Genomic DNA, 27,932 nt, shown 5'->3' with positions numbered 1-27,932 from the left:
AGGACTCTAGGTCAACCCTGGACTGGTCATGGAGTGATATCCCAGCAATGCGCACGCCAGCAAATGACAACAGTAGCATCAGGTTGCTGAGAGCTTACTGGAATTGTAGGATCCAGTGAAGAGGCCCTGGATCTCAATGGGCTTATTGAAATAGACGACCCAAGCGTCCCCATATTCTCTGACAGTGGCATCACCTAAATTAACCACATCGCAATTGTCATGACCAGTTGCTGCCTGAGCTGCTCTATCAATCTCATCTTGCACTATAGTTGTGAGGTCATCAATGCACTGGCGCTGCGCTAGACCATCCTGCTGGCCCAGCCGTACGTGCACCAGTGCGCCAGGCTCGCTGGTACTGTAGAATGGGCAGAACTGCTCACGCTCTGCCCAGGTCACCGGACCGTCTTGCATGGCTGCCACTTCAGCATCAGCCAAGGCCGGCGAGTCAGCGCTGCATTCCACACCCACATCGCGATCTTCATGCTCGTCCGCTGCTTCACACAGGTCGACGACCTGCTCAGGTACGAACACTCGCGCACCGCACGAGCGTGGCGTGAAGTACACGGAGAAGACACGGAGAGGTGCACTCGAGGTCAGGTGCGAGCAGACCTTCCTTGACGTGCTATAGCAAACCCGCCTCCTCAAATCCTGCTCCACCTCTTCTTCCCCACCTCCGTTGTTGGCAGCGTTTAAAAACGGTGTTGCATTTGCAAACAACACTGTATCCACGCTGGCATAGTGACGGCTGGGATCTATTGAAGCAAGTTTTGTAAAGCTATCTACTGCCTTCGTACTGGACAGCAGCAAGTTGTACCAGTTTGAGAATGAATAACTCCTTGAGAGTGACAGAGAGAAGTAATGCCGTGCCACACGATTTAGATATGCCGACTCAGCCTGTGGAAGAAACCACCCATAGTATTCGGCTAGCATTGGTTCATAGGCCTTCAGAGCAAGCTCAACGTGCTCTTCACCGACACCATGTATGCATTTCTCTGCCAACGCGGCCGGATCACGTCTCCACGGTGTACGAGACTCCAGCACAAACACCATGTACTGGTATGCCCGAGCTAGCAAGAGCACCCTATGGGTTGTCCAGGCTGCAGTGTGCTGGTTGTCAATGCATAGTGCAGGCACACGTCTAGCCGCAGCAGCCATGCTATGCTTGAAGCAGTCGGCGTGGGCATCCTTCAACTTTGTCTTCTGAAAGCAGTACTTTCCATCCTGCATCATAAAGTCGTCAGCCGAACAAATGGTGGCGCTAGGTAGCAATCGCGATATGTGGTCCTTGATGATTCTGCTTTTGCCACTGCCAGGCAGTCCCCTCATCAGAAAGATCGCTCTGGAGCGACGCAGCAGAGCTTGAGATCGAGCACTTTGCACAAACGCAAAGTGACCGGACCATGGCATGGCTGAAAGCAATTTCACAAGTACGGATCCGGCACGCCCGGCTCAAACAGTTGTCCACATGAGCACCGGAAAATTGTCAAAAATTAATGGCAGTTATTTAGATTGCATCAGAGTAGAATTAGAAAGAAAACACGTGCCAGTCACACCTACACTACTATCCAATACCACCAAGACTGAAGTACTACAAAGGTCTAAAGCTAGAACTAACTTAGTAGTCATAGACATAGGTGTGATCCTGGAGAAGAACAACGTAGGAAAACAGGTCGAAAGGAAGAAGATCGGCAATACAAACGAACAGATCCGCACATGTATAAAATTTCGAAACAGGAACAAAATTCACTACCCACATCTTGCTTTTTGAGCACGTGATAATGACGCAATCAATGACATCAAACGATTTTTGTTGATTTCCTGTCAATGACACAAAAAATACTCCGGAGCTCCCTGGCCTGCAGCCGTGCTGGCCGGCCCCGACTGCAATCATTCACGTCGTTTGTGACAAAGTAAACTAACTTCCACACACATACACATGAAGTCGTTGGTGGGAACTGAGAAGTCATCATTCACAATGCCAGTCACAATTTGCACAGAGAAACAGTTTACCAGTCCAGCTCGTATCATATTGAAGTTGTGAATAAAAGTTGGCATGCATTATACAGCAGATGAAGCTGCGAACTGAGGCTTCAGGCAAAAAGGTGCACGCTCGCGCGCGCGCGCGCGCACACACACACACACACACACACACACACACACACACACACACATAGTCGAATTACATTGTATAATGTACTATTAGTATAAGCAAAAAGAGTGAGAGCTTAGACCTCAGCATAAGGTTCAAGAAGTGGACAGCAGGGCATAGCATAGCAAGCAGAAGAAACTCAGGCGAGCAGATAATAGGATTCAACGAAAACTAGCAAGAAAAGGATATACAGTGTCAGCGCCAGAAAAGACAGGTAAAGAATGGGAGGCATGATAGCCTTGCGGCACACAGGACAGCAGTAGCTACAGCGGGGATGGAAAGATAAATTTCAGTGACAGAAACCAGCAACGAAAAGCTTACCGCCGTCTCTTGTTGTTGCCCAGCATCATGGCGACACGGATGAAGATATTGATAGCATCCATGTAGACAGACAGGGATGCAGATACCGGGTCAAACTGAGCAGAGGTTTCTGCACGGTGTACGATGCGCTGGATATCATAGAGCGTGAGCCCACCAAACAGCACCAGGCCACCATACACGTAGAATGCGTGGAAACCGGCTGCAGCAGCACCGCCGGCCGGCAGGAAAGCAGCACCGAATGTCGCCAGGCACATACCGCCCAGGCACAAGGACAGCGGACCGCCGTAGTTCAAGAACTGGTGAGATGGCGCACACATGGCAGTGAGCGACAGAGCGCCCATTGCACCGCCGGTGATAACAGCAGCACGCAACAGGAGAGGACCTCCGAGCATGGTCAGTGGCGAGATGATGCCAGCAACGATGCCGTTACAGAGCAACATCAGACCAAACTTCTCCAAATTCACACCATTCTCTCTGTAGGGAATGGCCGTGTTCATGCCGTTCGTCAGCATCAATCCACCCAAGGGCACCAGGAAGCTGAGTATGGGTCGCTGTTGCATCATCTGCATGAGACGGATGGAGGCACCAGTGCGGTGCAGAGCTACGACAGCACCAGCAGTAGTGGCCAGACCCAGAGTAAAGTAGCCAAATGTCTGTCTGATGCGAGCACGCACCACGGGCGACCACATCACTGAGCGCTCACCTAGAGACATCTCTCTCGAGCCACTGATTCCATACAGACACAGACCACCGATTCCAGCAGCACAAGCAGAGCCCAGGAAGATCCTTCCATAGCGATCATACCGAGAAGCAGCATCCTCCACTGTGTTGCTTACTTTGTTGGCATCAGCACGAGCATTCTGTGGAACTCGAACTCGCATAAAGCGACGAGCTCCGCTGCATGCGTTCATGCTACTCCTCATGGGAGCAACGAAACGGCTGAGAATGGTCATTGTAAATGTTGCTCTTCGCAAGGTCCGTCAGTCACGTTACACAACCAGACAGCAAAGCTTCTTTCAAGAATGAAAGGTTTTCTTCTCCAATCGAGGTGTTGACTCGATTTTTACCTGGCCTGATGAGATAACTAACGCGTTGCGCAAGGTACAAACGACGTCATGATGTCAGGACGGGCCAGGCCGGGGGCGGGCCCGCACCCCGCGGGGCGGATTGTACCTGTGACTGCTGCACTGTCCTGTGGCTCTTGCCCCCAATCTAATCAGGGAGTTCACCTCCCTGGCCCCAATTCCGTACACACGCCCCGTATTGCGGTATCGTAGATCTACCGTATACGCGTAGACTATACTGCACTGTACTACGCGTAGAATTGTACCGTACCTGGGTGTGTATGCATTCCAGTTTGTTCCCACCAGGGAGGGGGTCGACTCCCTGGTTCCCAAAAAAAACGGGAGTTGACCCCGGCCATGCAGGCAGCGGCCGCAGCGAGTACTAAAAAAACGGTTATCAACCAGTTATTTTAGTACTCCCAAGCCAGCCCTGGACTTGTGCTGTTGATGACGTATGCAGCCAGCTTTCGCGATTTCTGATTTTGTTGGATGATGCCTAGCGCCTGCTGGAAAAAAGTGAAAGAGTGCACGATTTCAAGTTTGTTTGTGAAATTGTAACTCTGGTTATTTTGTGTTGAGGCACTTTGTGAAAATTCGAAATCGTTTTAGCCTTTGTGAGAACTCTTGGAAAGTCTCATCAAGGAGCAGATTGAACAAAACAGTAAGGCTTCAGGGAGGAAACAGTTATAAGAGACTAGCGCGGGTCCGTTAGGTGCCAAGAGTTTGTTTTTGTATTATTTTGGGTTGAATCACAACTTTTGCCAACATGCCTGAGGCGACCATGATATGGTGAGTTAGACGAAACAGTGGAATAGTACAATAAAGGTGTTAGACTTCTCAATCTAAATTTGTGCTGGTCGATGGTTTGCTTCTTGCAGCATTGATGACAGTGATTGGATGAGAAATGGCGATTTCCTGCCCACCCGTCTACAAGCACAGGAGGATGCTGTGAATGTTATCTGCAGAGCAAAACAGCAGGAAAGCCCAGAAAACACGTTTGGTGTTTCCACATTTACGAGGTATTTCCGTCTATGAATGTAAAAATATTTTGAAAATTAAAACTAGACGTACAAATGTAGGATCTAATAGAAATTTCCAGAAATTATACAGAAATCATACATGTGGCAGAGAAACCTTCTTCAGCCTCATTTTGATCACGATGGTGAAGACCTATATTGAGAATATAGTCCGCAGGCCAGGGTTGAAATTTTTCGAGATAAAAAAATCTCGCTCCCGCTCAGGGGGGACCAAGTTTGGTTGTGGCGAACCGAAAGAGGACCCCTCGGGCTACTCGAAACTACTTTTGGGTATCCCCGGAGCTGGGGCTTTCGTGCGGAGTAAGCCCTTTTGGTTCCAATTTTCGGAACGACCCCAAGTGCGCAGTTGTCGTCTCCTGCAATTTTGAGTACGCGGAGAGCCTGCTCAAATTTGAATTTCGCTTTCACGTGGCGCGGCACGTGGGGCGGCACTGCAGAACTAGAAGAAATTGAAGCAGTCGGATACAACAAAGAAAGCCGAAAAGGGCTTACTCTACACGACCAACCGATCCATGGCGACTGTTTCGGGTAGCCCAAGGAGTGCTCCTTCATCCTTGGGCAACCATACATGTCTCCCTTCGACTGAGCACGCAGGTTAGGGAAACGATAATGTTTTACTGCGCCAGATGAAGGAATCGTCGAGATAGAGAAGTTTTGGTGACTGACATAATTATAAGCATAAATTATATCTCCCAGAGGCGATGGCCTGTCGAGGGATAGAGATATGATATGGACACTGGAGTATGGAATCAGTTGATCCGAAACCCCGCCGGAACACTCGGCAATCTGTGCAGGCCCCAATTGTCGAGCCAGGCCGTCAAACCTGCATTTTCTGCGGCTCTTTGAAAAAGAAGATTCCAGGCAAAAGCACTAAGCAAACAACGTCGCTCTTGCAATCCGAGGATGGCGAGCAAACCCTTCGTGCCGCTGCCGAGATCAGGCAGGACGACAAGATCTTGATAGCAATAGGCTCGAGTTGCTTGATAGCACGCGAAGCGTACTATCATAAGTATTGCTACCGAGAATATACTCGGGCCAAAACACTTGCTAGGCTGCAAGATCAGGGCGAGAGCGCAGCCACTTGTGCGCCTGTTGCCAGTGCGGGCACCGAGATTGATAAAGATTTTTTTACTGAAGTAGAAACGCTGCTGTTTGTGGAATGTTTGGTTCGGACCGTCAGTGACCTGACTCGATTGTTCAATCAAGTGTCCATAGAAGGGACAGCGCTAGCGAGAAACGAAAGAGTCAAGGGACTACTAATGGATAAGTATGGCGAGTCCATAACGTTCTCTCGTCCCCGCGCACGGAATAAATCCGAGTTGGTTTACGCCACGGAACGTGCACCAGTGATAATAGCACGACTGTATGACAGGGACGCTGCGAGCGAAAGCGAGAGTGAGGAATCTGGTGACAGTCCTAGTGCTAGCGCCTGTGAGAGCCAAGAGGGTATCGCTAGTACCACTACCAGTAGGTCTACCAACTATGGAACAAGAGCACCCAGACGCCCCGCTGAAGTGGATGTGCACCAGACTGTTATTATGCAGGACAGCATACGTCTGGTATACCATTCGGCTAGGCTCCTGCGGAATGCCTGTCAGCAACAGGCAGAGAGTTTCGACACTACAAGCACAAGTCCTGGCAGCAGCACTGGTATGATTTCAGTGAAGCAAGCTGAGCAGTGCATTCCTGCCCTGCTCCACAATTTCCTTGTGTGGTTTTTGAGCTCAGGCCAGCATGACAATATACCAGCAGCATCCAGCAAGCTTGAAGTTGATTCCACGCTCAACCGCTGTGTGATGTCCTTTGCACAGGACCTAGTGTTCCAGTGCACAACTATCGTGCCACCAAAGCATGTTGCTCTTGGTTTGGCTGTACACCATCTGTACAGAAGTGAACGACTTGTGACCATACTGAACAGATTTGGCCACAGCATTGCGTACGCCCAGGTGCTGGAGAGAGAGACACGGATGGCCGAAAGTAAACTCCACAGCAGGGAGGCTACTGACGGCCTTCCGGATATTGTCGATCTCTCCATGCCATTCTTCCACGTTGCTGACAACAACGACCTTAACGAGGAGACATTGGATGGAAAGGGCACGACCCATTGTACCAACACCATTGTGGTCCAACCCGTGTTGCGGCCCGTTCCACAGCCTGAACTGCAGCCCGCTATGCAGCCTGAACAGCAGTCCGTTCCACAGCCTGTACTGCAGCCCGCTGTGCAGCCTGAACAGCCATCCACTACACAGCCTGAACAGCAGTCCGCTACACAGCCGATGGCTGCTACTGAGAGCTCTGGGGGAAAGAAGCGGAAGCGAGCCCTTTCATTAGAGCCAGAATCGCTCCCGGATTTTGTTGGCCGACAGAAGGTCAACCCGCCACGATTTCCATATGCTACAATAGAGCAGTTGGATGGTGTAAAGCACGATGGTACAGACGCTGTTGGTCTTGTAGACTTTGCGTGGCGGCTTGTGAGGGCGTGTCGGGATGCAGATCTCTGCAATCCTGTGATGTCTTTGTCCGAAGAGAATCCCAATCAAGATGTGCCATCGTGGTCAGCATTTAATGGTCTTACAACCAGTGCTAGTACCCCTCCTCGCTCCGTGCTTGCATACTGTCCTGTCGTGAATGCTTCTCCTACTGAACTTTCCACAGTGTATGGTATCCTCAAGAAATGCGTCAGCCGGTGCGAGCGTGCAGGAATGGCCTTCTCACTGATTGTTTTTGACCAAGCCATCTATGCCAAGGCCCTGGATGTGATTTCTCAACGACAAGATGAGTTCTCATCAGTTGTGCTGCGGCTTGGTGCTTTTCATGTTGCATGCACATTCATGGCCGTTATCGGAAAGCGATTCAGAGATGCTGGACTTTTGGATGTGCTGATTGAATCTGGTATTTCCGGCCATGCATCTGCCTCAGCAGCGCTAGATGGAAAGCAGTACAACCGAGCAGTGCGGTTCCACAAAGAACTGTCTTTCTTTGGCCGACAACCGCATCCCGCAGCACGGGTGATAGCACATCTTCTTCTTATCATATTATCTACATGACTGTAATATTGTCATTATAATTTAACCTGTACCTTCATTTTAAATTGTTTCCAGAGGACCTATGATCTTCTTACTGGAGCTCCTATACCAGAAAAGTTAGGCATGAAATATGATCGGAATGTCCGGAGACCCATGAAAGCGTGACAGTAATAGTAACTTTACAGATTATGCCAGTACTAAGACTTTATTATTATAATCAGAGACTTCATGCTAGGAAATAATAAATTATCCTTCTAGTGTACTTGTCCTATTTCCTATTTTGTGCAGGCTCCTTGTTGTATAATATGTTCTCAAATGTGACATACATTATTACAATGTATTACTATTGTGAAATGACCCAAAGGCAGTATGCCTATCGAGGGGTTCATTTGATTGAAAGAACAGTACTACTACTAGTATGTGGGGCTTGATGAGGAGAGAAACGCGGAAAATGAACTGCAAGGTGTAGTGGCGGAATTCCGTTGATTGCATAAGCATGGTTAGTGTATATTGCATTCCGTGTATTGACGCTATTGTGTTCTATTCTAAGAAATGCTATTGAGGTACAGTCAGACCTCGCTTAACCGCACACATCTGTTTTCCACAAAAACATCCGGATAGGCGAGGTAACCGGATAACTGAACACACATACTGTACATGCATGTGGCATGTCAAAAGCAGTGACATCATACATACATGTAGACAGGTTCTATGCAGTACAACTAGCGTGCTCAGTATGTAAAACAAGCGAGAAAAATGACAAGTGCATGCAACTGAGTGCTGTCCGCACACACCCAGCAGGTCAAGGACCTCATTTGCTTGTACAACTCCTTGATACTAGCTTCTGCAAGCTCTAGCCAGCCACAGGCAACCGGATACGACGAAGCATTTTGTACACATTTTAACCAGTTTGTACACAAAATCATGCACCGGTATGCGGATCGCGAGGTCCGGTTATGTTGTATGCATAACATATGCTGCACATCGGTAACCAGCGATTTTCTTCCGGATGGCGAGGGATCCGGATAAACGAGGACCGGATAAACGAGGTCTGACTGTAGTAAAACACCTCCGATCATCATGAAAATGTGTACACAGCTAGGTCTGGGCCTTGGCTACTTCATTCCAAAGCAACACTGTTGGTATTTAATCTGCAAGATACCTAAATTGGGAATTATCACTTTGGTTGCTATGGTAACACTCTTCAAGAAGTATTTCGTTGATTTGGTCAACAAAGCCCCATGTTTCTGGGTCAAGTGACACAGATCCTGAAAGCTCTATGTATTCTCTATCATTTGCACATGTCAAACCTTGGTCCCCCTCGAACGGGAACGAAAAGTCACTTTTTTGCACCTTGGCCTGTGGACTAATACTGTACAGGAATAAATCGATCTTTTTGCATAGTAGCGTTTCAAACAGAGGCCAAATTTGGCCAATCAAATGGAATTTATCACAAGCACCAATGGGCTAGCTTGCCAGCGAGAAAGCAAGCAAACCTACGCATGCACACACACACACCACCACCAACCAGCTGCATGAAGAAACAGACAGGAACCTAGTGGCATGGATAATGACAGCACAGTGTCTCTGTCATGACCCGACCATGATCGAGGGTCAGTCAAAAGCCTGTGTCGCAAGCAACACTAATAGGACCGCCACGAAGACTATGCCTGACGGTGAACGGGAACAACAATAAGCTTCAAGCCAGGTCACAACATTTCTATAAGGTGCAGCTGCACGTTGTGTAGATGTATAGCTACACTGTACAGACAGCGAACAGTGCATGCACGCACACTGGTGCACTACATGTGTGTGCAGAACGGTGCATGCACTAAACTACAGTCCTGCTCTATGAAACCCAGTCACGTCACTCAAGTTTGCGCCTTGCATCATTTCGCAGCCCAGTGTTCGCAGGCCTATGGCTGCGCAACACCTGGCTCGTACTTGAGTGACGCGACTGGATTTCATTGATCAGTACTGTACTTATGGTTGATAAATATGGTGGTAAAGACACACCTGGCAATATGGCGGTAAACACACGCCTGCCCACACACGCTCTCTAAGCTGCAAAGTTCTAGCACAGAGCTCTCCTTCTCACCACCACCACCATCAGTTCGCGCCTGGCGCCTAGTCGATGCATGGTTGGCGGTATCCGACATAGCAGGCTGGTACATCAAGTAGCACATGGCACATAGAAGATGACACAGCAACGACATAGCTCGATTGCGACGTACGTTTCGTCCCCGCTGGACTCATCAGGCAATCTTCTTCTTGGATGTCTTCATATGGAACTTCATTCTCCCGAGTACTGTACTTAGCAAGAGTTTGTGGGAGTTCAAAGTGAGCGATGTGGCACCAAGAGTACATAACCCCCAGAGTGTGCAACGCCGATCCAGTTCTGCATAGGGTCTTGGTCGAGCGGAATCGGATCTTCTGATGTCATGCGTACACTCCACACCAGCGCAAGGCCGGTCTCGAGGCAGGGCACCATTGATTTTGATCCGAGAGTACCCGCGACTCCCCGGGTTCCCCTCAGATGTGTACGGTATTATGACGCAAAGATCCGATTCCGCTCGACCAAGACCCTATGCAGAGCTGGATCAGGCGTTGCACACTCTGGGGGCTTATGTACTCTTGGTGGCACCCATCACATAAATCGCAAACTTGTGTACCACCGATACCTCGCCAATATTAGGTGTTTTACAGTACATGTATTTTGTTGCCAGTTGCTGGTGTGGGGTCTTGTTCAATTGCTTCCTCTTGCTGAAGTGCTGTACGTATGTACGTGTATGAATATGTATGTGTGCGTATGTTCGTGCTTGCGTGTACATGTGTTTATGTATGTGTCTGTGTGTCTGTATATGTGTTCTATATGCTATACACATTACGTGCGACAGAGGTAAAGTACTTGTCACACTCACCACAACCCTTGGGAATATCATTACTCGTCTTCACCAAGTTGAGCCCACTGGTGCTATTGACTTCGTTGTCGGTGTTCGCATTGCTCATGTAAGTGGTGTGCTGCTGCTGCTCAAAGTGGTGTGCTGCTGCTGCTGCTTCTGATGTGCTTTTGTGCTGTGATACTTGCCTATTTTGTGTGTCCTTTGCTGCTATCTTTTCTCGAGCTTGACCTTCTTTCTTTCTTCCTCGTTTCAGCTTGCTCTCCGCCACCGAAAGGTGAAGAACGCGAAGATGCGCATTGTAGCATTTGTGGGCAGCCCGGTCAAGCAGGACGATGCCGAGGTATTGTTGAACTAAGTGTGTGTGTGTGTGTGTGTGTGTGCGCGTGCGTGTGCATGCGTGTGTTCCTTGATACCCTGGTCATGATGCTATGCTTATTGTCCTATCTTCGACCTGTGAGTACTAGGCGCTCTGCAGGTTTGTTTGTTGAAGGTTGGGCACAGGTGTTGGCATTGCACTGGTTTTCTTTGTCCATTCCCATTCCAGTCACCCACTCCGCAGTCCATTGCAATGCAACAGTGTACATGTACTTAGTTAACAAGGTTCGCAGGCGCGTGCCCCGTATGGGTGCCCGGAACCCCCCCCCCCCCTTTTTCCGCTCAAAATGCAGGATTTTGCTTCATTTTTTGAAAAATTTCCCAGGGAGACTCCCCGGACCCCCCCCCCCCCTTGAAGGACACCGGCGCACGCGCCTGGTTCGGCCTTATTTTCTCTGTGCTGCGTTGATAAGTCCACAAAGCACGAAACAATTCTGTCCGCAGATTGAGTAGTTAACCCTTTACTGGCCGATTGAAATATAAATCAGCCCACACAATCACCAAATCTGTACCTAAATTGGACGTAACTTTAGTTTGCACTGGACAACTTCCACGATCTTGGGCATCCTGGAAAGGCCTTGACGAGAGGAGCGCGATGAGCCTACACTCGGCTCCACGGGATGCACTGGCCCAGAGCTGCAAGCCAGGGAAAGCACACCAGCACTGGGCTAACGCTCGAGATCAATCTCTATCCACCATTTCACTCATGTTGCTCGTATCAAACTCAAAATATTTCGTAGCAACTCCCGGGAACCTACTTTTGAAGTGGAATCGGTGTAGCCTTGTCAACAGGTGACGTAAGCAGGGAAAATCCCGGCCGTTGATCCAAACATCTCGCTCTGAGCGCGAATTTCCCGGGACCAACATTACGAGTGCTATAACTCAAGAACCGATTTTTCTATCGCTTTGAAAATTGTTCGAGGCGACAGCTGAGAGTTTTCTCTTCGACCTACATATTTCGATCTCTCCAAAAGACTGAGACTTGACCAAGTTACGATAATTTCAAAATTCCTACCCCATCGAACATCGGTGTTCGATCAATCTATGGGCCAGCGAACAATGCTGACTGGACTCTGTTTGGCTTCATCGTGTTGTTCTTATTCTCACAGCTCAAGAAGCTGGCAATGCGGCTCAAGAAGGAGAACGTCTCAATTGACATTGTTAATTTTGGTGAAATTGTAAGTGTGAAATGACGAGCTCATGCTCACCGTACATGTGTATGCTCCCATTGCTTTGTACAGGTATGGAGTGGCGAAACCTCTACTTGTCATTTGTGATGCCACTCCATACAAAAGACCTCAGACAATGCCGTAGTTATGTACTTGTACCCCTACATATCTTTTTGATAGAGTTAGTGCTTCTACTTGTGTACTCTTGTATGTGCCTGGCACGAAGCGCTAACGGTGCAATGATCCTTTGTAGTTTCCCCTTACATCTGATCGCCCTTCTGTAAACGTTTTGCTGTTACATTTTCAGGAAGAGAACTCAGGAAAGCTAGAGAGCTTCATCAAATACGTTAATGGCGGTAAAGCAGAAGCAACGTAAGATGATTCTTCTCTGCATGTGCTTTTGTTTTGTTGCGGAGTGTGTGTGTGTGTGTGTGTGTGTATGACCTATATGTATTTGTGTTCACATCTTCCTGACTGAAGACCCATGCCAATCATTGGTTGCATTCTGTGCATGTCGATCATGACTCTACGAGTAGTCAGCAGTCAGTAATACATGTAAAGCCTTTCATTTGTGCATGGCTGGTGACTGCTTTCTTGTTGTGGGCAGTTGTCACCTGGTCACCATTCCTGCCTCGGCCAATCAGCTGTCAGATGCACTTATGACGTCACCTATTATCGGTGCCAGCGGCAATTATAGTGGAGGTGGATCCAGTGGTGGCGGTGGCGCCCATGGCGACTTTGACTTCGGTGTGGACCCATCGGCAGACCCCGAACTTGCAATGGTAAGTCATGTACATGACTCGATTGGGCTGTGTGTTTTATTCCTACCAAAATCATACTCGATCCAGGATACCGGATGATAGTGATGATGCTGAGTGAGCTATTGCGTACTACAGTAGATGTGTTCTCCAATACAATGGTGGTTATTGACAAGTAAGAACTCAGGGTGGCTGGGTTGACTCGTCCCAGGATGAATATCGTGAACCTAGCAATACACAGTACTATATGTTGCTTCTTGGATTTTCAACCTGTAAGGTGTGCATTGCTATGAACTTACAGTCCATTTCAAAACTATAGACGCGCAGTGTTTTTGAAATATTTCAAATTTGGCTGGAACTTTTTGAGAATAGTTTTCGGAATATTGCTCAGGTCCGCTCCACAGTTACTCTCATATAGTTTCTAAACGATTGGATAACAGACGTCCAATTTGGAAAAATTTATGCACAAAGTGATCACAGATTTTATGTGGTATTGATGCTGGCATAACGGTTTTTGCCTAGGTACGTGTCTATAGTTTTGAAATGGACTGTAGCGAGGGAAAACTACATGTAGTCGCGTCTGTGTGTGTGTCTCTGTTCTCTTAGGCACTTCGGGTGTCAATGGAAGAGGAGAGGTCACGTCGACAGGCAGAACAGCGAACGACCGGCGAGGGTAGTGCGGAAGCGACTACAGCCTCAACAGCTCCAACTGAAACAACAGGTAGGGGCCTGTCTTGTGGGAATGTCCTGTGCCATTTCCAGGGGTATTTCCAGTGACTTTCAACTGCCACCCTGCACTATGTAGCATTTTTGGGATTTACAAAAGTACACACATGGTTCTTTGATGTGTACACAGTCTGGACTCTTACCTCTGCAAGAAAGCACTCCAGTGGTGCTCTTTCTCAGCCGACCTATCGCCTGAAACACGTTGCTCATATTTCATTCCAAAGTGACCTTCGATGCTGCGTTCTTAGCTGTGTGTTGGTTGAAGTGCTAGTGCAATACATGTATAATCGACTCCTGATATAACAAACACTATTGCGCAGGAGAATTAGTTCTTTATAGCCGAAGTTCGTTATAACAGAAATGCACTTACTTGTACACTATGGTTCAAACGGGGACATGGACAACGGTTCGCTATATGCGAGTTCGTTATAGGTGGAGTCGACTGTATATCTAATGCATCCTATCTGCTTTGTTCTCAGCTGCAGCGCCGACTGGTGGAAATGAGCAGTTGGCACAACGTGTCGGTGGGGATGCTGGTGCAGAGGTAAAGTTTGCAGCTCACTGATGCTCACAGTACTTGCATCTATTCCTTTTTTTCTGCTTTGGTAGTGTTCCGTGTGGTGCTGGCAAAGTCTGCATCTAGTATATAATGCCGTAAATTGGATATTAAATACGTACATGTATTGAAGTGCCGTGGGTAATCAAACGTAGTAGGGGTGGGTAATCAAGTGCTTCAACACGTGCACCGCCAACATGTACATCCTGTCACTACACTTTGCCATACACCATACGGACCTGCCAGGCACAAGCTCCTGGATTGAAGTGTTGTACGACTACCCGACTGAATCGGATGTCGGACTGGGGTGAAGGGGTCGTATTCTGTACGTTCTTGTCTCGATACGGTGCACACTTGATCCTGGAGACCAGAGTGTGTGACCTATAGTAGCGATATCAGACGAAAAATCTAACTTGAAACCAGAGGAATGAGTGATATACCAATCGAATCAGTATCCAAAACGCTCCGTACTGGTCAAATTTTAGGTGAATCCAAGCTATGGAAGCGGTATTTATACGCGCTCAAAGTAGGATGACAGGCACCCGCCATTGTCGTGCTGAGGGATGCACCACTGCACACGAACAGCAAGATGCGATGGCACAAAAGCCGTCAACTTGCCCAGTGCATCATGAGCGGTTGCCATGGGGAACAAAGTGCAGAGCTGAGGGAAAGTGCAAAAATTACGACGAATCCGTACTCCAAGCAACAAAATTAATTAGTTCGTCTCGCCATGGACGGGAAAGGACAACACCTTGTCGGAATCAAGCATTTTTGTTTCTCTATCGCAAGCTACTAATGTAGTATCGAACAGCTACGCCAGTGAGAATCCAGGAACATTGGGACGTGTTTTGTACAGTTATTTTCATCTTTCACCTTGCTCTGTTCCAAGACCAGTCCATTCGATATCGTGTCGATTTGGTTTACCTCGAGCTGCTTAGCCAGAGATGATCCAACGCACAAATCACGTTGTTCCTTTGGGCCTCTCATCAGAACTGAAACCACTACTTGAACACGCACGTAGACCACTCATATGTACCCTGCTCACACAGGTGCGCACAAAAAGATCAAAAAACTATGGTGCGCAAGCAAGCACGGCAAGAAACTAAATTCAAGGACGCGGAAGACGATGGTGAGCGAATCCAAGGCGTGCAACGATGCGCAGGGACCGAAAAAAAAAACAAACGAAAATAACCTACTTTGGCTCACCGGCAGCTTCGCGAAAACACAACGCAGATTGCTAGTTCAAACTCCGAACAGGGGCTTTCTCTTTGCTCTTCGCCTTCTTCCTCTCCAAACATTTCAAAAACAAGCTTGGGCTGCTGTACGAGGCCATGGAAGTATGCTGCTTGCACGCCCACGCGATTTTTTCAGCCTAGTGCAGGATCATGGTCGTGTGCCACGCGTGACTGTAGCTGCTATGGTCAGTCCTGCGACACGATTTTAGGGCGATTACGTAACCACTCTGACATCTCTACCTATAGCGAGCCGTGACTTCTACGTGTATACTCAAGTCTGTGGACAGCAACTGTTTCGCTCTGTTAGAGCTCATCAGCACAGCTCAGAGGACCGAAGCGCAGCTCTTCGCAATGAAATACGTTCCCGTGAAACAAAGCATTTTTATAAAGAGCTGCAAACCCCGCCAAGAGTGCTCGAAATGCTCCAAGAGCAGTGAGCGTTGCACAAGGCGAGCGGCAAGGGTTCGCGCTAAGGTAAGAGTGCTCAACCTAACGACATTGCTGGCGCTAGGGAGCATAATACTCATATACGTGTATATGTACATCCTGTACCAGTATACCGTTACATGTACAAAAGTACATGATGTCCAGATTGCAACAGTGTGCGGCTTATCACGAGTGAGTGAGTTAACCCTTTGTATGCGGACCACAAGTAGTCTATGCCAAGTTCTCAGGCAGATTACTGGAAACCAGGAAACATTTGTGCCGGTTCTAGTTCGCGACTTGCGAGGACAGACACATTTGCACCTGGAGATGTTTGCGATTGAACCTCCTCAGTTTCTTCTAATACTACAGTTCTACTTTTCATGCAGGCTAACTTTTTGTGATTTCACACCCATCGCTAAAGCCGCTAAGGAATCCGGATCGCAAAGAGTTTCGAGTTTACAATATTTAAAGCTGTGGACCGCACGAGACTACTCACTCGCCAACCGATTCTCTGCGATGCAAGTGAAGTCAGCTTCTTTGTCTAGGCCATTCCGCTGTGTCTACAAGTACATGGCATGGGTGTGCTCACACTATCCTGGCTTGAGGGGTGAAATCTAAAATGTGGCGTGTGTGTGTTCTGTATGCTGATGCAGTTTGGCATGACTGAGGATGAAGAGCTAATGGCTTGAGGGGTGGAATCTAAAATGTTGAGTGCGTGTGTGTTCCGTATGCTGATGCAGTATGGCATGACTGAGAATGAAGAACTAATGGCTTGATGGGTGGAATCTAAAATGTTGCGTGTGTGTGTGTGTGTTCTGTATGGTGATGCAGTTTGGCATGACCGAGGATGAAGAACTAATGCTGGCCTTGCAAATGTCTATGGAGAATCAGAGTGGCGGCGGTGGTGAAGGTAAGGTTGCCATCTCGGTTTTCGAACGCTGATAGTGAACCAAAGCGTCACTGGGTCCTACTTTTCGTCTTAGTGCATTGCTGTACTTTCTGCACATGATCCGTGTCCAATGCAACCATGTACATTCAGTGCGTACTGTGAATTAGAGTGCTTGGTACTCAGTCACTGATGATGCGGGGAATGTGCGTACGCGTCACACTCCGTCTCCCAGTTCAGCTGCTTCCCGCTGCAGCTCTGTCTATGCTTTGGGTTGGCAGCAAAACTTGGGGAGTTCAGTTATTGACTGTATGTGTGAACAGATGTTGTTCGGTCACGGAATCTGGACTCCAAAGAAGACTGTATTTATTTCTGTTCTTCGTAACTGAACGAAAATCTCTAGACTAGTAGTATGCACACATCATCGTGCCTTGGCACGGACATACCAACTCTGCTATTGTCCTCTCTCCAGGACCAAAAAACTCTGCTTTCCAAAGAGACAAAAAAACTCTCTCCTCTCCAAAGTGAAACTGGTACTATAACACAAGCACAGCTGATAAAGCGAACAGACCTACAGCCAATCAGCAAACCAGTTCCGTCATATGATCCGGCAGGTATTGCATGCCATGCATGTACTAGATTAATGCTACGGTACAGACAATCGCATGTCTAGACAGGTCCTAACAGTGTCTAGTCAGTACTAGCATCATGCTCACATGTGCCGGGTCAGCACACAATACATCGACCTTGCAAACGGTAACCTACGGGATCTACTGGAACATATATGTTTTACTTCTAATGTTGTGCCTTGGTGATATTCCTGATGGCCATCATTTTTACTTGCTGTTCCATGTATGATTCTAGGTACAACAGGCACAACTTCGACCTCAGAGTCTGCTGATGCAGCCTGGGCACGGGAACTACTCGTTGAAGAAGCCGTAAGTTTGTTACAGTGGGTTAAAAAAAATTGGCTGTGTGCGCCATTCCCACGTATGTACTGACTCCCTCCATGGCTGAGGTGTCAGCCGTGACACGGTTGGGACCGTTCTTGAGTGTTCCAGGGATGTCTGCTGAGTAGCTTACTCCCCTAAGCTCAAGCAAGTCACAATTTTGCACATGTGGTTTTAACCACCCGGTAGGAGACTTCCATTATACGCATCCATTTGCTTTTGGAGAATCCTTTAAATACATACATACACAACAACAACAACAACAACAACAAAAACATATACTCTTCGCGCATTCTCTGCGCCACAATTATGCCCCACCACATATACTCTCGCTGCATACTGCTAGCAACGTGCAACCTTCGTATAATTTACGTCGCTCTCATACTTGGCACTTGCCACCTCCGAGGACTGATCGCTGTCTCCATTCTCCCCTATACAAGGCCCTTTATTACTTTAATTGCTTGCCCACCAAGCTTCGCGAAATCCCTTCTCGTACGAGGTGAATTGCTATTTCTGGACATTGTACATTTCTGGACATTTCGAGTAAAATATTTTTTCGTCGCGTGTAGAGTCAAGTCAGTCAGGTCGATGAAGTTTTTTCTTGTTGTAGTTGACAGCTGGGCTGTTGTAGTTTCTCCTCGTGTCGGTGCCTTGTTGATAGCCTTTTCTTGGGAGGCATTTCAACGAGTTTTGTGGTACTATGTCGCATGAGAATTTTGAATTTTGAGTAAAATAAGAAGTAATGGACGAATCATTGGCTTCCCCATGTGCACTCCACCTCAGACGCTGTATAGTCTTGGACCTGTTGGCTGGAAGTGTGAAGAGGCCAACTGCAGTCCACCAATAGAAAAAATAACAAAAATGGTGCAGTATAGGATGCCTATTGACGCTATTTTACTTTCATGTCCAGAATTCCATACACTGAAATTTAGGCCAAAAATTGGCCTGTCGAAAACATCCTGCTATTAAGTCTCTGGGATCACAGCATGAGCAATTGTCACATATTTGGAAAGATGAAGGATTACGCCATACAATAGATACAAAAAGATATGAAAAATGTAAAACACACAGCCAGTGGGCCTCTGTTTTATTTTCATGTCCAGAAATTGCTATTCACCTCGTACTCTCTTCAAATCCCAGATACCCCTGCTGTTGCACAACTCTGTATGCTCGTGTAGTGACCACCCCTGCCCGTACACTTAAGTAGTCATTAACCCCTAGGCTCTGCCCACCCAATTCTTCCTCACTCTTTCTCCTTTCTTACACTATTATCTCTTATTGGCCACTGGCTATCGTGAGAATAAAGATTTGAAACAACAACCTCCAGTTGTGAGACAATAGCAATTATCAGAGAAATTCAATAGCTGCAGACCATTCAGAGAAATATTATTCCTTTTGATTCTTCTCACTCTCCATATTGCAGGTAGCAATGGCTGATGGTGATGAGCCAATGGATGATGATGATGCCGACATTGCAGAGGCCCTCAATGACCCCGACGTGCTCCGCTCCGTCCTCAGCAGTCTTCCCGGCGTCGACATGGAGAGCGACACTGTTCAACAAGTGCTGTCCGAGACTGCTGCACAGCGCGAGGCAAGCAAGAAGGATGGCGAGGAGGATGACGACAGCGACGACGACTTGTAGAGTTGAGCTTGAAACGTTTGGTGTGCTGCAATGTGGACCGAATGACGGTAGGGAATGCAGTGCTGTTTACCCTGTTCTGTTGTACTATAGACAACTATTTCCTGGCGGAGTTTCTTTTTCTTATCAATAAATCATTAGCTTGTTGTTGCTACCACTGTGCTATTGTGTTGTTTTGATGTCCCTGCTGCTGTATCTATTTTTGCTTGATGGTAGTGTGTTGTCCATAGATCAGTGTGTTCTTAGTACCAGGATTATGTGTTCTGTCCGTGTGTTCATCTTGTACATGTATTCTATTTTTACATGCCCTGCGCTGTTTTTCATCCCGTGATCATCCGCCATACAGATCTCACTGCCACGATTATCATTATTCATGTACCCTGTGTTTGTGTTTTGCTCTTCTTTCTTTTTTTAAAGTTTGCATGCAGTATGTATGCATCGAATCTATCAGCAATTGCTCTGGCATCATCTCCATTCACTATTATTTTTTGCTTCAAGTCAACCCGACCGACAGGGTACGGGGCAAGTGACAAGTGTTTGTTGGCTGTACGTGCGACTAACCTTCCGCTCTCTCGTTGCGTGTCACACCGCACATGCTTGTTGACTATGGTCTTCATAGCTCACTTCCTCAAAATCTGACACTAAGCACAAGTTACTTGTGCTTACATTGTAGTGTCAGGTCTCGTTCTTCAGAAGTATGTATTAGTGTGCTTGCGTCAATTGTTATGTAACGTATTAAAGTTGCATACTGGTATGTGGCTGTCTTCCAGTTGGGCTCAACAGCTGTTGTTTACATTCTCTGCTATCATTTTCCTGAAAAGGTGAATATGGCACCATAAACGTTTCAGACTAGACCATCGCAGACGCAGATGAAACCAAGAGTGCATGTATGTACTTTTGATGATACTTGTTGTGGCGGTGAGGCCAGTGCTTATGTCCGTACATTGGCTTGTACGGAAAATTTCCGTCCGCCTGTAATGCGATTTACCTCTGGCCCAGGTTTGCATGACGAAAATCTCACTGCTATTGAGCACAGTATTGACAGGAGTACATAAGTAACATAACCTCCTGGCCTGGGGCCGGTTCATGGGTAAGGGTACGGGCAGGGAGTCGTAAAGTACCATAATTATATTATGGGGGGGGGGGCTGCTTGGCTCGAAATTGTCAACAGCTGCGTTGACCTTCGTTGACCTTATGCAATGAGTGATTATGCGAACTGTCATTATTAGGCCTAGTCATTATTATGGGTATTTGACGACTCCCGGGATCCCTGGTACCGGGTTATGATCGGGGAGTAGTACAATACCGTATACGGTATAGTACTACTCCCTGGTTATGATTGTGGTGAAAAATCTGTGCATTGAAAGCAGGGAGTAGTGTATTTTACATGCAAACGTCAGCAGTGCATGCCAGAGAGGCAGTCGTAGCCTACGTAGGCTAGGTGCTAGGTGGTGCATGCAGTGTCGTATGCATGCATGCGCACGTGCATATCGCGATATCGGGACAGTAAGATTCTGTGGAGGGAAAGTCCCGAAATGTTTTTTGTTTCGAATCTCATCGTGGTTTTAGCCGTTCAATGATCTCAAGTGTTTGAAATGAACACTGGCTGAAGGCAGAAGTCGAGTCACAGAGTTATCTTGCCCCTTGGAAAGGAAACGCTGAGCCGGTGTGTCGAGCGGATACGACGGAATGCAGACAACCCCGCCATTTTGCACTTGAATGCAGCCAGATAGATCGGATCATCTTCACTACCACAGTTATAAATGCAGCCTGAGCCCGACTGAGAGACAACTGCGGCATGGATGATGATCAGCTTCGTGAGGCGCTGAAACAGCTCGGCTTCGATGCCCCGATAACGGACCAAACACGGGCGGTATTGCTTCGGAAAGTCCAATCTGGATCCGGTGCTGGGTCGAAAAACAAGAAGCGCGGCTCGGCTGCGCCTGTAGCAGGGCGATCGAACTCATTTGCGGATGCAGCCTCGACCCATCCAAAAGCTGCAACGAGTTCTGGGCGATACCAGGAACGACCGCCATCTCGAGAGCCTGGGAATGGAGGAGGAGAGGAGCGACTCGTTACGCCAGAAGCGAAGGTGATACCCGAATCGCGCCGGCAGATGCATCATGTAAACGGTAGCATCCGCAACCCCAGCTCTGGAGTAGAATACGCACATGCATCAGCCGCTAGTGCTGATGAAGACACAAGCAGCTGCAGAGATGTGGCCAGCATGCAGGCAGCGTTGAGCCAATGCCAGCACCGCTGTCGCATCGCGGAGGAGCAGCTTGAACGGGCGCAGAGGGAGGCAGCTGAACAGGACAAGCAGAATGTACTCACCGGCGAGCACATCCGCGTGCTGCGGGAGAACATGCGGCGGTTCGTAAACCGGCCGTCGCTCGTTTCAGACACATGCTTCCTGGCCGGCTATGGTATACGGGTGCTGGCGAACCGAGCTGTGTGCGCTATGCGCTGCGAGGCCATGATGTCTGTTTTATGGCGACAAGACATGCTCTCACTTCAGGTAGTGTCTGTCAATAACACGCCGATGACGACTGTGGACGTCTGTCTGGATCACTCAGTGCGTGCTGTGAAGGAGCTCATTGCATCACGCGTCCAAGTGGCTGTTGGGCAGCAGCGCCTGGTCTACGAGAGGAATGAGCTGGATGACGCGTGTGTGCTGTCCGAGTATGGTATTCAAACGTCATGCTGCATCCATCTGGTGGTGGGACGTCCATCCTCTACCCAGGAAGATGCTGAGGATGATCCTGCCAATCACGTACCGTATGAATGCCCACTGGTGTGTGTAGTGGACATGGTCGACATCGCAGCCAGTTCCCTGGAAGCATTTGTGACGTATCTGTATAGCGCTCACGTCGACGTATCCACGGATAACGTGTGCGGTCTGTTCGTACTGTCACGACGTTTCGAGGCATCCCTTCTGCGCAAGGAGTGCGTAGAGTTCATTCATCAGCGCATGGACTTGGACAACGTCTGGGCGGTGCTGAAGATGGCGCACGGCCAGCGCAGTGAAGAGCTGCTGCTGCTTTGTCTCAGCTACGTTGCTAAAAACGGAGGCTTGCAACAACTGCAGGAGCATGTGCCCGATCTGAACGCTGAACTCCTCAAGTTTTGGTCACTTCGCCAGCCGGAGTAATGGCAGCGGAAAAAATTAAGAACTCTGGCTTCCTCAGAGAACGACACCTACATGTAGTTCTCATGAAAGACGAGCTCTATTGTTGTACATTTGTATTATTCATGATACTAGAACGCTCACATGACAGGACTGCTGCAATCTAACACTGCTGGTATGGTGTGAGGACAAGCAAACAGGGCGGTATATGCAATACTACACGTACTAGTAATAGCATGGAGACATGTGCAAGCGGTAGCATTAGCTTTTTTGGCCGACCCTTTGATGCGCTGGATGGTGAACTATTACTTGACTCTTCATTGAACCGTTGATAGCAAGTGCATTGTTGCGGCATTTATTACACTGTAAGCATGCACGCCAATCTACAATGTACTGTAAGTACATTTATTACACTGTAAGCATGCACGCCAATCTACAATGTACTGTAAGTACATACTACTTTTCAGAGTTATCTTTCCAAGATGCTGACGTCTCTTTTTTCTCCCTTGCTGGGCAATATATGAAGCAAGCATAAACGCATTATTTTCTATAGAATCAGGAATTATAGGTGGATTCCATTGCAACTTTGTGCTGGTTCATCAATACTTCAACTTCTGGAAATGTGAAAGGGAAGCCTAGACATTGTCAGCCATTAGCCATTAGGCCACACGTTTTTATTTCTATGTTTCTCGTCACCCGCGCGCATACGATTCAGGAGTCTGGAAGAAAAAAAGAAAAAAAACTGTGCTGCACTGACTGTGCATGTGGGGACCAGCACACTCATGCACATGTACGTAATGTGGCCTGGCCTGCGCAACACATGATGCAAGGACGGCATTTTTGTGCGCAATCTAGCTGCACATGCACAGATTGTGACAGAAGCTCCTACCACATACTAGTTGCTAACTATGGATGCTATTTTGCATGGTGTATTGGTGGATTTTAGTGTGAACAAAGGTCTAATATTTTTTATTTTTCGGTCATTTTTTATTTTTTTTCCACCTCTCGCATACGTTTTTAGATTTTCAGGTGACGAGAAACATAGAAATAAAAACGTGTGGCCTTACAGAAGTCTAGCTCATTCCCTGCTCACTCCACCACACCACTAAAATGATGTCGATGAACGATGAAGAACAATGCTGCTCAGTGAGATCTGAGCATGCGAGTCGATGTCACGCTGGGTACCAGGGAGTACTAACAAACTTAAAACATGTTTTCGATTCCGGCAGCACACTCACACAAGGCGAGGACGCACAGTGCCCCTGACTACAACCTTAACCCGGATGCTGTCGAAATCGAAAACATGTTTAACTATCGAGCAAGGCTTATAATAACAAACTTTAGTACTCCCTGCTGGGTAATGTGCAGCCCTGTAGACCTGAGAACACTGGACTGTGCACTAGTGGAAGGCGTTAGCTTGACTCACGCGATCGGATTTCATTGAGCAGCACTGTCTGTATATCCCCTCGAGCGTGCACCTCTGCATGGTTGTATTTCGTGGAAACTTACATCACATAGTTGAGTTTGTGATTGAAATACCGGTATTGTACTACTCCCTGATGAAAAGTACTTCCAGTAGGTAGATCTACAGACCAAGTGGTGTGAGCTATCACCAGGGCATTGGGGCAATCATTGCTGAATGAATCGGCACTTCCACAACTTCCTTCCATTCTCATTGCAAGCAGATCGAGAGTTCCAAGAAACAAGTGCTGGACACTGACGAAACTGCTCAGCACAGTAAAGCGAATCTCGGTCATGAAGCGATGGGAGAGATTCTCAAAGGAATGAGGAAGCAACGTCAACATGCGAGTGAGCCACAAGGATAGACTGAATCAAGTCCATCTGAGCTTCCACATACACCCGCTGCCTGGCCAGAGCACTGCGTGGAGTCAACACACGGACTTACATTAATCTTATCATTCAGCGTTCATACGTCAGAGGATGTACTTCAACTATATACACAAAATGAAAATCAATGACAACAAACACAACGGCGATAAAAAAATATGTTTCATGAAGCAAGCAGACTTTCATTTTTTGTATGGCGGAGTCAGTGTTAGCAAACAGTTTGAATGGACGAACAAAAGTGTAGAATAGCATGCCAGAAGACAGCATACTTGCCAAAGAATCCTATGGACACACGGTCAGGGAGATGGTGGTGGAAACAGCACTGAGGCAAGACAGGACAATAGCAGAGTATGTACAGCAGGAGCAGCAGCACCATTCTATGATGCGTTGTTGATTCTCTCCAGAGCCTCCAGCATCACAATGCTGTTCCCTCTGACCACCTACACAAAGGAAAAAAACCAACAGACAGTTAATGCCATGCCCAACATAAACCAGGGAAAAGGTTTATTGAGAACGGTACTTGCCACAAGTAGCTAGGGAAAGCCCACACAGGCACACACACACACACACACACACACCATTGGACGCCCATCGCCGGAGGCGATGATAGCAATGCTACAGCAGAAGCCATAGCAACTTGTGCTGGGATTGCGCCACTCAACAGCTTGCAAGGCTGAAGAATTGGCTGCCACTATTCAGCCTGGTCTACACCACACAGCTATGAAGTGGCTTTTTCTGGCCAGTGAATCCCTACTTTTTGGTCACACACACACACACACACACACACACACACACACACACACACACACACACACACACACACACACACACACACACACACACACACACACACACACACACACACACACACATCAGACCTCAGACATGCCCATCGCGGAAGCGATGATAGCGAACAGCTATGTTAGACATAGCAACTTGTGCTGGGATTACACCATTCAACAGCTTGCAAGGCTGATGAATTGACCGCCACTATTTTTAGCCTGGTATCCACCACACAGCTGTTTGAAGTGACTTTTTCTGGCCAGTGAATCCCTATTTTTCATTTTTTTCACACACACACACACACACACACACACAAGTGCTGCTCCTTTTAAGCTTGTGCATCCCGTGGATAACGAGTGCCTCATAGGTAAGCAGGCTCCCAGTTACAACCAGGAACTAACATCAACACCAACACCAGTATCCTATCAAGTCAATGCTTTCGGGGCACGTGGGGAAAGGCCATGTGCAGCGAATCTATATCCTGGCCAGTCATTTCATCAGGGCACTATGTCATCAAAGCCACAATAGTGCATACCTTGCTCAGGAGAGGTGCTAGGGAAAAGGCTGTGTTATACTTTACTCTCTCTACAAGTATGGATGATGGGTGAGAGGCCGGCTAAAACCCACTCTCCTCCCACTGGCCGGTGCTCCCACTGTGCCTTAAAACAAAGGTATGGACAGCCTCCTACCATAGGCATGTGATTGCTCCTTTGTCAAATCAAGTCTAAACCTAGATCTGTAAGAGCAGTTGGGCAGTGGATGCAAACAGACTGGTTCCCTACAATACTGGTTGCATGATACAGCAAAGCGCATTTTAGAAGGATAATTTTTGGCTCACCCCCCCCCCGCCCATGTCCCAAGTGCGAGTGCTGGGACACATTGCATTTCAGAAACTCAACAGTAAGAGTAGCTGGCAAAGAACAAACCAGGTCGTCGTGGCATACTGCAGGTACTTCTACAAGTCAAACTCACCACCATTCCGATGCTGTGGCGCTCCTTCGGTGAGACTTCATCAAATGCGTCATCGATTACGAGATTCATGAAGGGGTCAAACCCGCGGAGTACACCAGACACGGCTCTCTGGCCATTCAGTCGCACTGGCATAGAGAACAACAAAGTGGAAGGAAGTATATATCAGGATAAGGATGTCTTTACAATACAGTCAGCTCGCCCCGACTTTGGTGCTGGGCAAGTGCATTGGCTGAAGAGCAAGGACCAGGATGTGTGCATGTCCCACCACACTTTCTCTAATATGCCATCATCCTGCACATACATTAACATGTGCTTATATGTATACTCGGGATTCGGCGTATGCAGTGCGACGTGTTATTGACAGGCGGTATGCACATGTGGTGTGACGTGCGATAAGCAGTACACCTACTGCCGGGTTATACCGTGTAGCACGTGTACCGTGTAGTGTGTGTGTGCAGACGTGCTCCGTTTGCACAAGAAAGCAAGGCCCAAGTCCAGAGAGGCCGTTGCTAATGTGTAGCGTGTACTTTGCATTGTAGACGAGTTGCGGAAGAGAACGGGTGATGGTCTCCACTTCCAAACCTGCTGGCAGAGCAGGCATGTTCCCATTAGTTTTACTCTCTGCCAGCATGGGAAAGCAGAGACAGAGCTACACAAATACGTCCACACTAAGGGCTGTGGAGAGGCTGCTTGAAAAAAAACATTGCAACAGAACTAGTGCCAGTGCAAAATAATTCACCATCTCGTGTTCCAAAGTTATCACGTTCTTCCCATTATTATTTTTCTTAGCGTTCTATTGTTTTGTTTTTTGTTTTTTTCGATTGTCGTCTTGGTGCACCTGCTCTTACTCATAATTCCCACATAAGAGATCTTGAATGACGCACACGTGTGGCCGAGGTTGGGACTGTGTTGACACAGGTAGATTTTCGCCTTTGCTTGGTCACAGCTCGAGCAATAGAAGTACTAAGCAGCTACAGCTAAGGTCTGTGTTGGACATGCGGCGCTCCATGCCACCTCTGGTTGCCCAGGTACCCAGTGACCAGAGGTAGATAGAGGAGAGCGGTGATGGGCATCGCTGGAAGGTGCGGTGTGTACTAGATTCCTCCTCAGTAGCATGTATGTAATGAACATCTTTGAGTCTACAGAAACAAAACAATTCGGTACCCTAAACTAAAGATTTAACCTAAGTGCTACTCAATGAAATCCAGTCGCGTCACTCAAGTACGCGCCGGGCGTTGCGCAGCCCTTGTCCTGCAAAAGCTGGGCTGCGAATCGGTGCAAGGCGCAAACTTGAGTGACGCGACTGGATTTCATTGAGCAGGACTGTACGTTATTACCCAAATACTTAATCTTCAGTAGATTCTTTACCGAAGTATATAATTATGGTATAATCAAGTTGTCACAAATCTAATGGTTCTCCTCAGCAAAAAAAAGGCCTGATGCCTAAAGAGATTCGCGTAACAGCATACAGGTGCCATACACTTACATGAGATGCGCTTGTCCATGTACCTGAATACAACAATAAATAAGTAACAGAAACCCATCAAATCTCATCATTCTGGCATTTAGTTTGTACGCTATTTAGAGTGCATGGATATAGATATTATGTAAGAACAAATCTGATCCCACAAGGTCTTACTTTTTTAGCTCCGGGGGATGGGCCTTTCCACTCATCTTGATTAGGCTTCTCTTCTCCAAATGAAATTCAAAAACAATCAGGAATATTCACAAGAAAGTTTGCAACGAAAGCAGACAAACATCAAAGCAAAAAAATCTCGAACGATCGATCGTCGCCACGGCGATTTTGTGAAATCGTGCCCAGACCCGGTCCGATCCGGCGGTCCCGCGGAGTCCTAGCTGCGCACGGTAGGCCGGCGCGGGTTATTACGTACGTAGCGAGCTCATCGCTTCGGCGCGCGCCGCCTGCATGTCAACCCAATCCAAAAAAAACATGTGACATAACTGTACAGCTAGCCACGTGC

At 47.7% G+C, this 27,932-nt stretch overlaps 5 protein-coding genes across 5 annotated transcripts; 2 read left to right on the top strand and 3 right to left on the bottom strand.

Annotated features, from left to right (window-relative positions):
• Nucleotides 1-78: 78 nt before the first annotated feature.
• On the bottom strand, nt 79-1,407 carry LOC135813531 (2',3'-cyclic-nucleotide 3'-phosphodiesterase-like). Its single transcript, XM_065326622.1, has one exon. It carries the CDS (start codon nt 1,405-1,407, stop codon nt 79-81), a length of 1,329 nt encoding a protein of 442 aa, XP_065182694.1.
• Nucleotides 1,408-1,942: 535 nt separating this feature from the next.
• On the bottom strand, nt 1,943-3,525 carry LOC135815876 (growth hormone-inducible transmembrane protein-like). The gene has a single exon (XM_065329223.1). It carries the CDS (start codon nt 3,421-3,423, stop codon nt 2,467-2,469), a length of 957 nt encoding a protein of 318 aa, XP_065185295.1. The 5' UTR covers nt 3,424-3,525; the 3' UTR covers nt 1,943-2,466.
• Nucleotides 3,526-4,066: 541 nt separating this feature from the next.
• On the top strand, nt 4,067-19,892 carry LOC135815875 (26S proteasome non-ATPase regulatory subunit 4-like). Its single transcript, XM_065329222.1, has 12 exons — nt 4,067-4,323; nt 4,413-4,553; nt 10,495-10,606; nt 10,754-10,840; nt 11,985-12,053; nt 12,352-12,416; nt 12,652-12,826; nt 13,409-13,523; nt 14,008-14,072; nt 16,577-16,655; nt 17,496-17,569; nt 19,005-19,892. Exons 1-12 carry the CDS (start codon nt 4,301-4,303, stop codon nt 19,221-19,223), a joined length of 1,224 nt encoding a protein of 407 aa, XP_065185294.1. The 5' UTR covers nt 4,067-4,300; the 3' UTR covers nt 19,224-19,892.
• Nucleotides 19,893-20,800: 908 nt separating this feature from the next.
• Nucleotides 20,801-22,975, top strand: LOC135815874 (uncharacterized). The gene has a single exon (XM_065329221.1). The coding sequence runs from the start codon at nt 21,019-21,021 to the stop codon at nt 22,369-22,371; it is 1,353 nt and encodes a 450-aa protein (XP_065185293.1). The 5' UTR covers nt 20,801-21,018; the 3' UTR covers nt 22,372-22,975.
• A 1,274-nt stretch (nt 22,976-24,249) lies between these two features.
• LOC135815873 (probable small nuclear ribonucleoprotein G) lies at nt 24,250-27,738 on the bottom strand. The gene is made up of 4 exons (XM_065329220.1): nt 27,590-27,738; nt 27,437-27,459; nt 25,951-26,075; nt 24,250-24,635 (listed from the first exon to the last, which is right to left on the bottom strand). The coding sequence occupies exons 1-4, from the start codon at nt 27,622-27,624 to the stop codon at nt 24,573-24,575; spliced, it is 246 nt and encodes an 81-aa protein (XP_065185292.1). The 5' UTR covers nt 27,625-27,738; the 3' UTR covers nt 24,250-24,572.
• Nucleotides 27,739-27,932: the final 194 nt, after the last annotated feature.

Source organism: Sycon ciliatum, chromosome 4, assembly GCF_964019385.1.
Source record: "Sycon ciliatum chromosome 4, ocSycCili1.1, whole genome shotgun sequence".
NCBI classification, from domain to species: Eukaryota; Metazoa; Porifera; class Calcarea; order Leucosolenida; family Sycettidae; genus Sycon; species Sycon ciliatum.
Note: the sequence above shows the minus strand (reverse complement) of the source record. Positions and strands in the feature narration are given on the sequence as shown.

Coding starts and splice junctions, on each gene's coding strand:
- LOC135813531 (XM_065326622.1), bottom strand. CDS start 1,407: ATGCCATGGTCCGGTCACTTTGCGTTTGTGCAAAGTGCTCGATCTCAA.
- LOC135815876 (XM_065329223.1), bottom strand. CDS start 3,423: ATGACCATTCTCAGCCGTTTCGTTGCTCCCATGAGGAGTAGCATGAAC.
- LOC135815875 (XM_065329222.1), top strand. CDS start 4,301: ATGCCTGAGGCGACCATGATATG. Junction 14,073..16,576: donor GTGGGGATGCTGGTGCAGAG/GTAAAGTTTGCA, acceptor ATGGTGATGCAG/TTTGGCATGACCGAGGATGA. Junction 17,570..19,004: donor AACTACTCGTTGAAGAAGCC/GTAAGTTTGTTA, acceptor TCCATATTGCAG/GTAGCAATGGCTGATGGTGA.
- LOC135815874 (XM_065329221.1), top strand. CDS start 21,019: ATGGATGATGATCAGCTTCGTGAGGCGCTGAAACAGCTCGGCTTCGAT.
- LOC135815873 (XM_065329220.1), bottom strand. CDS start 27,624: ATGAGTGGAAAGGCCCATCCCCCGGAGCTAAAAAA. Junction 27,460..27,589: donor CATCCCCCGGAGCTAAAAAA/GTAAGACCTTGT, acceptor TGTTGTATTCAG/GTACATGGACAAGCGCATCT. Junction 26,076..27,436: donor CATGGACAAGCGCATCTCAT/GTAAGTGTATGG, acceptor TCTCTATGCCAG/TGCGACTGAATGGCCAGAGA.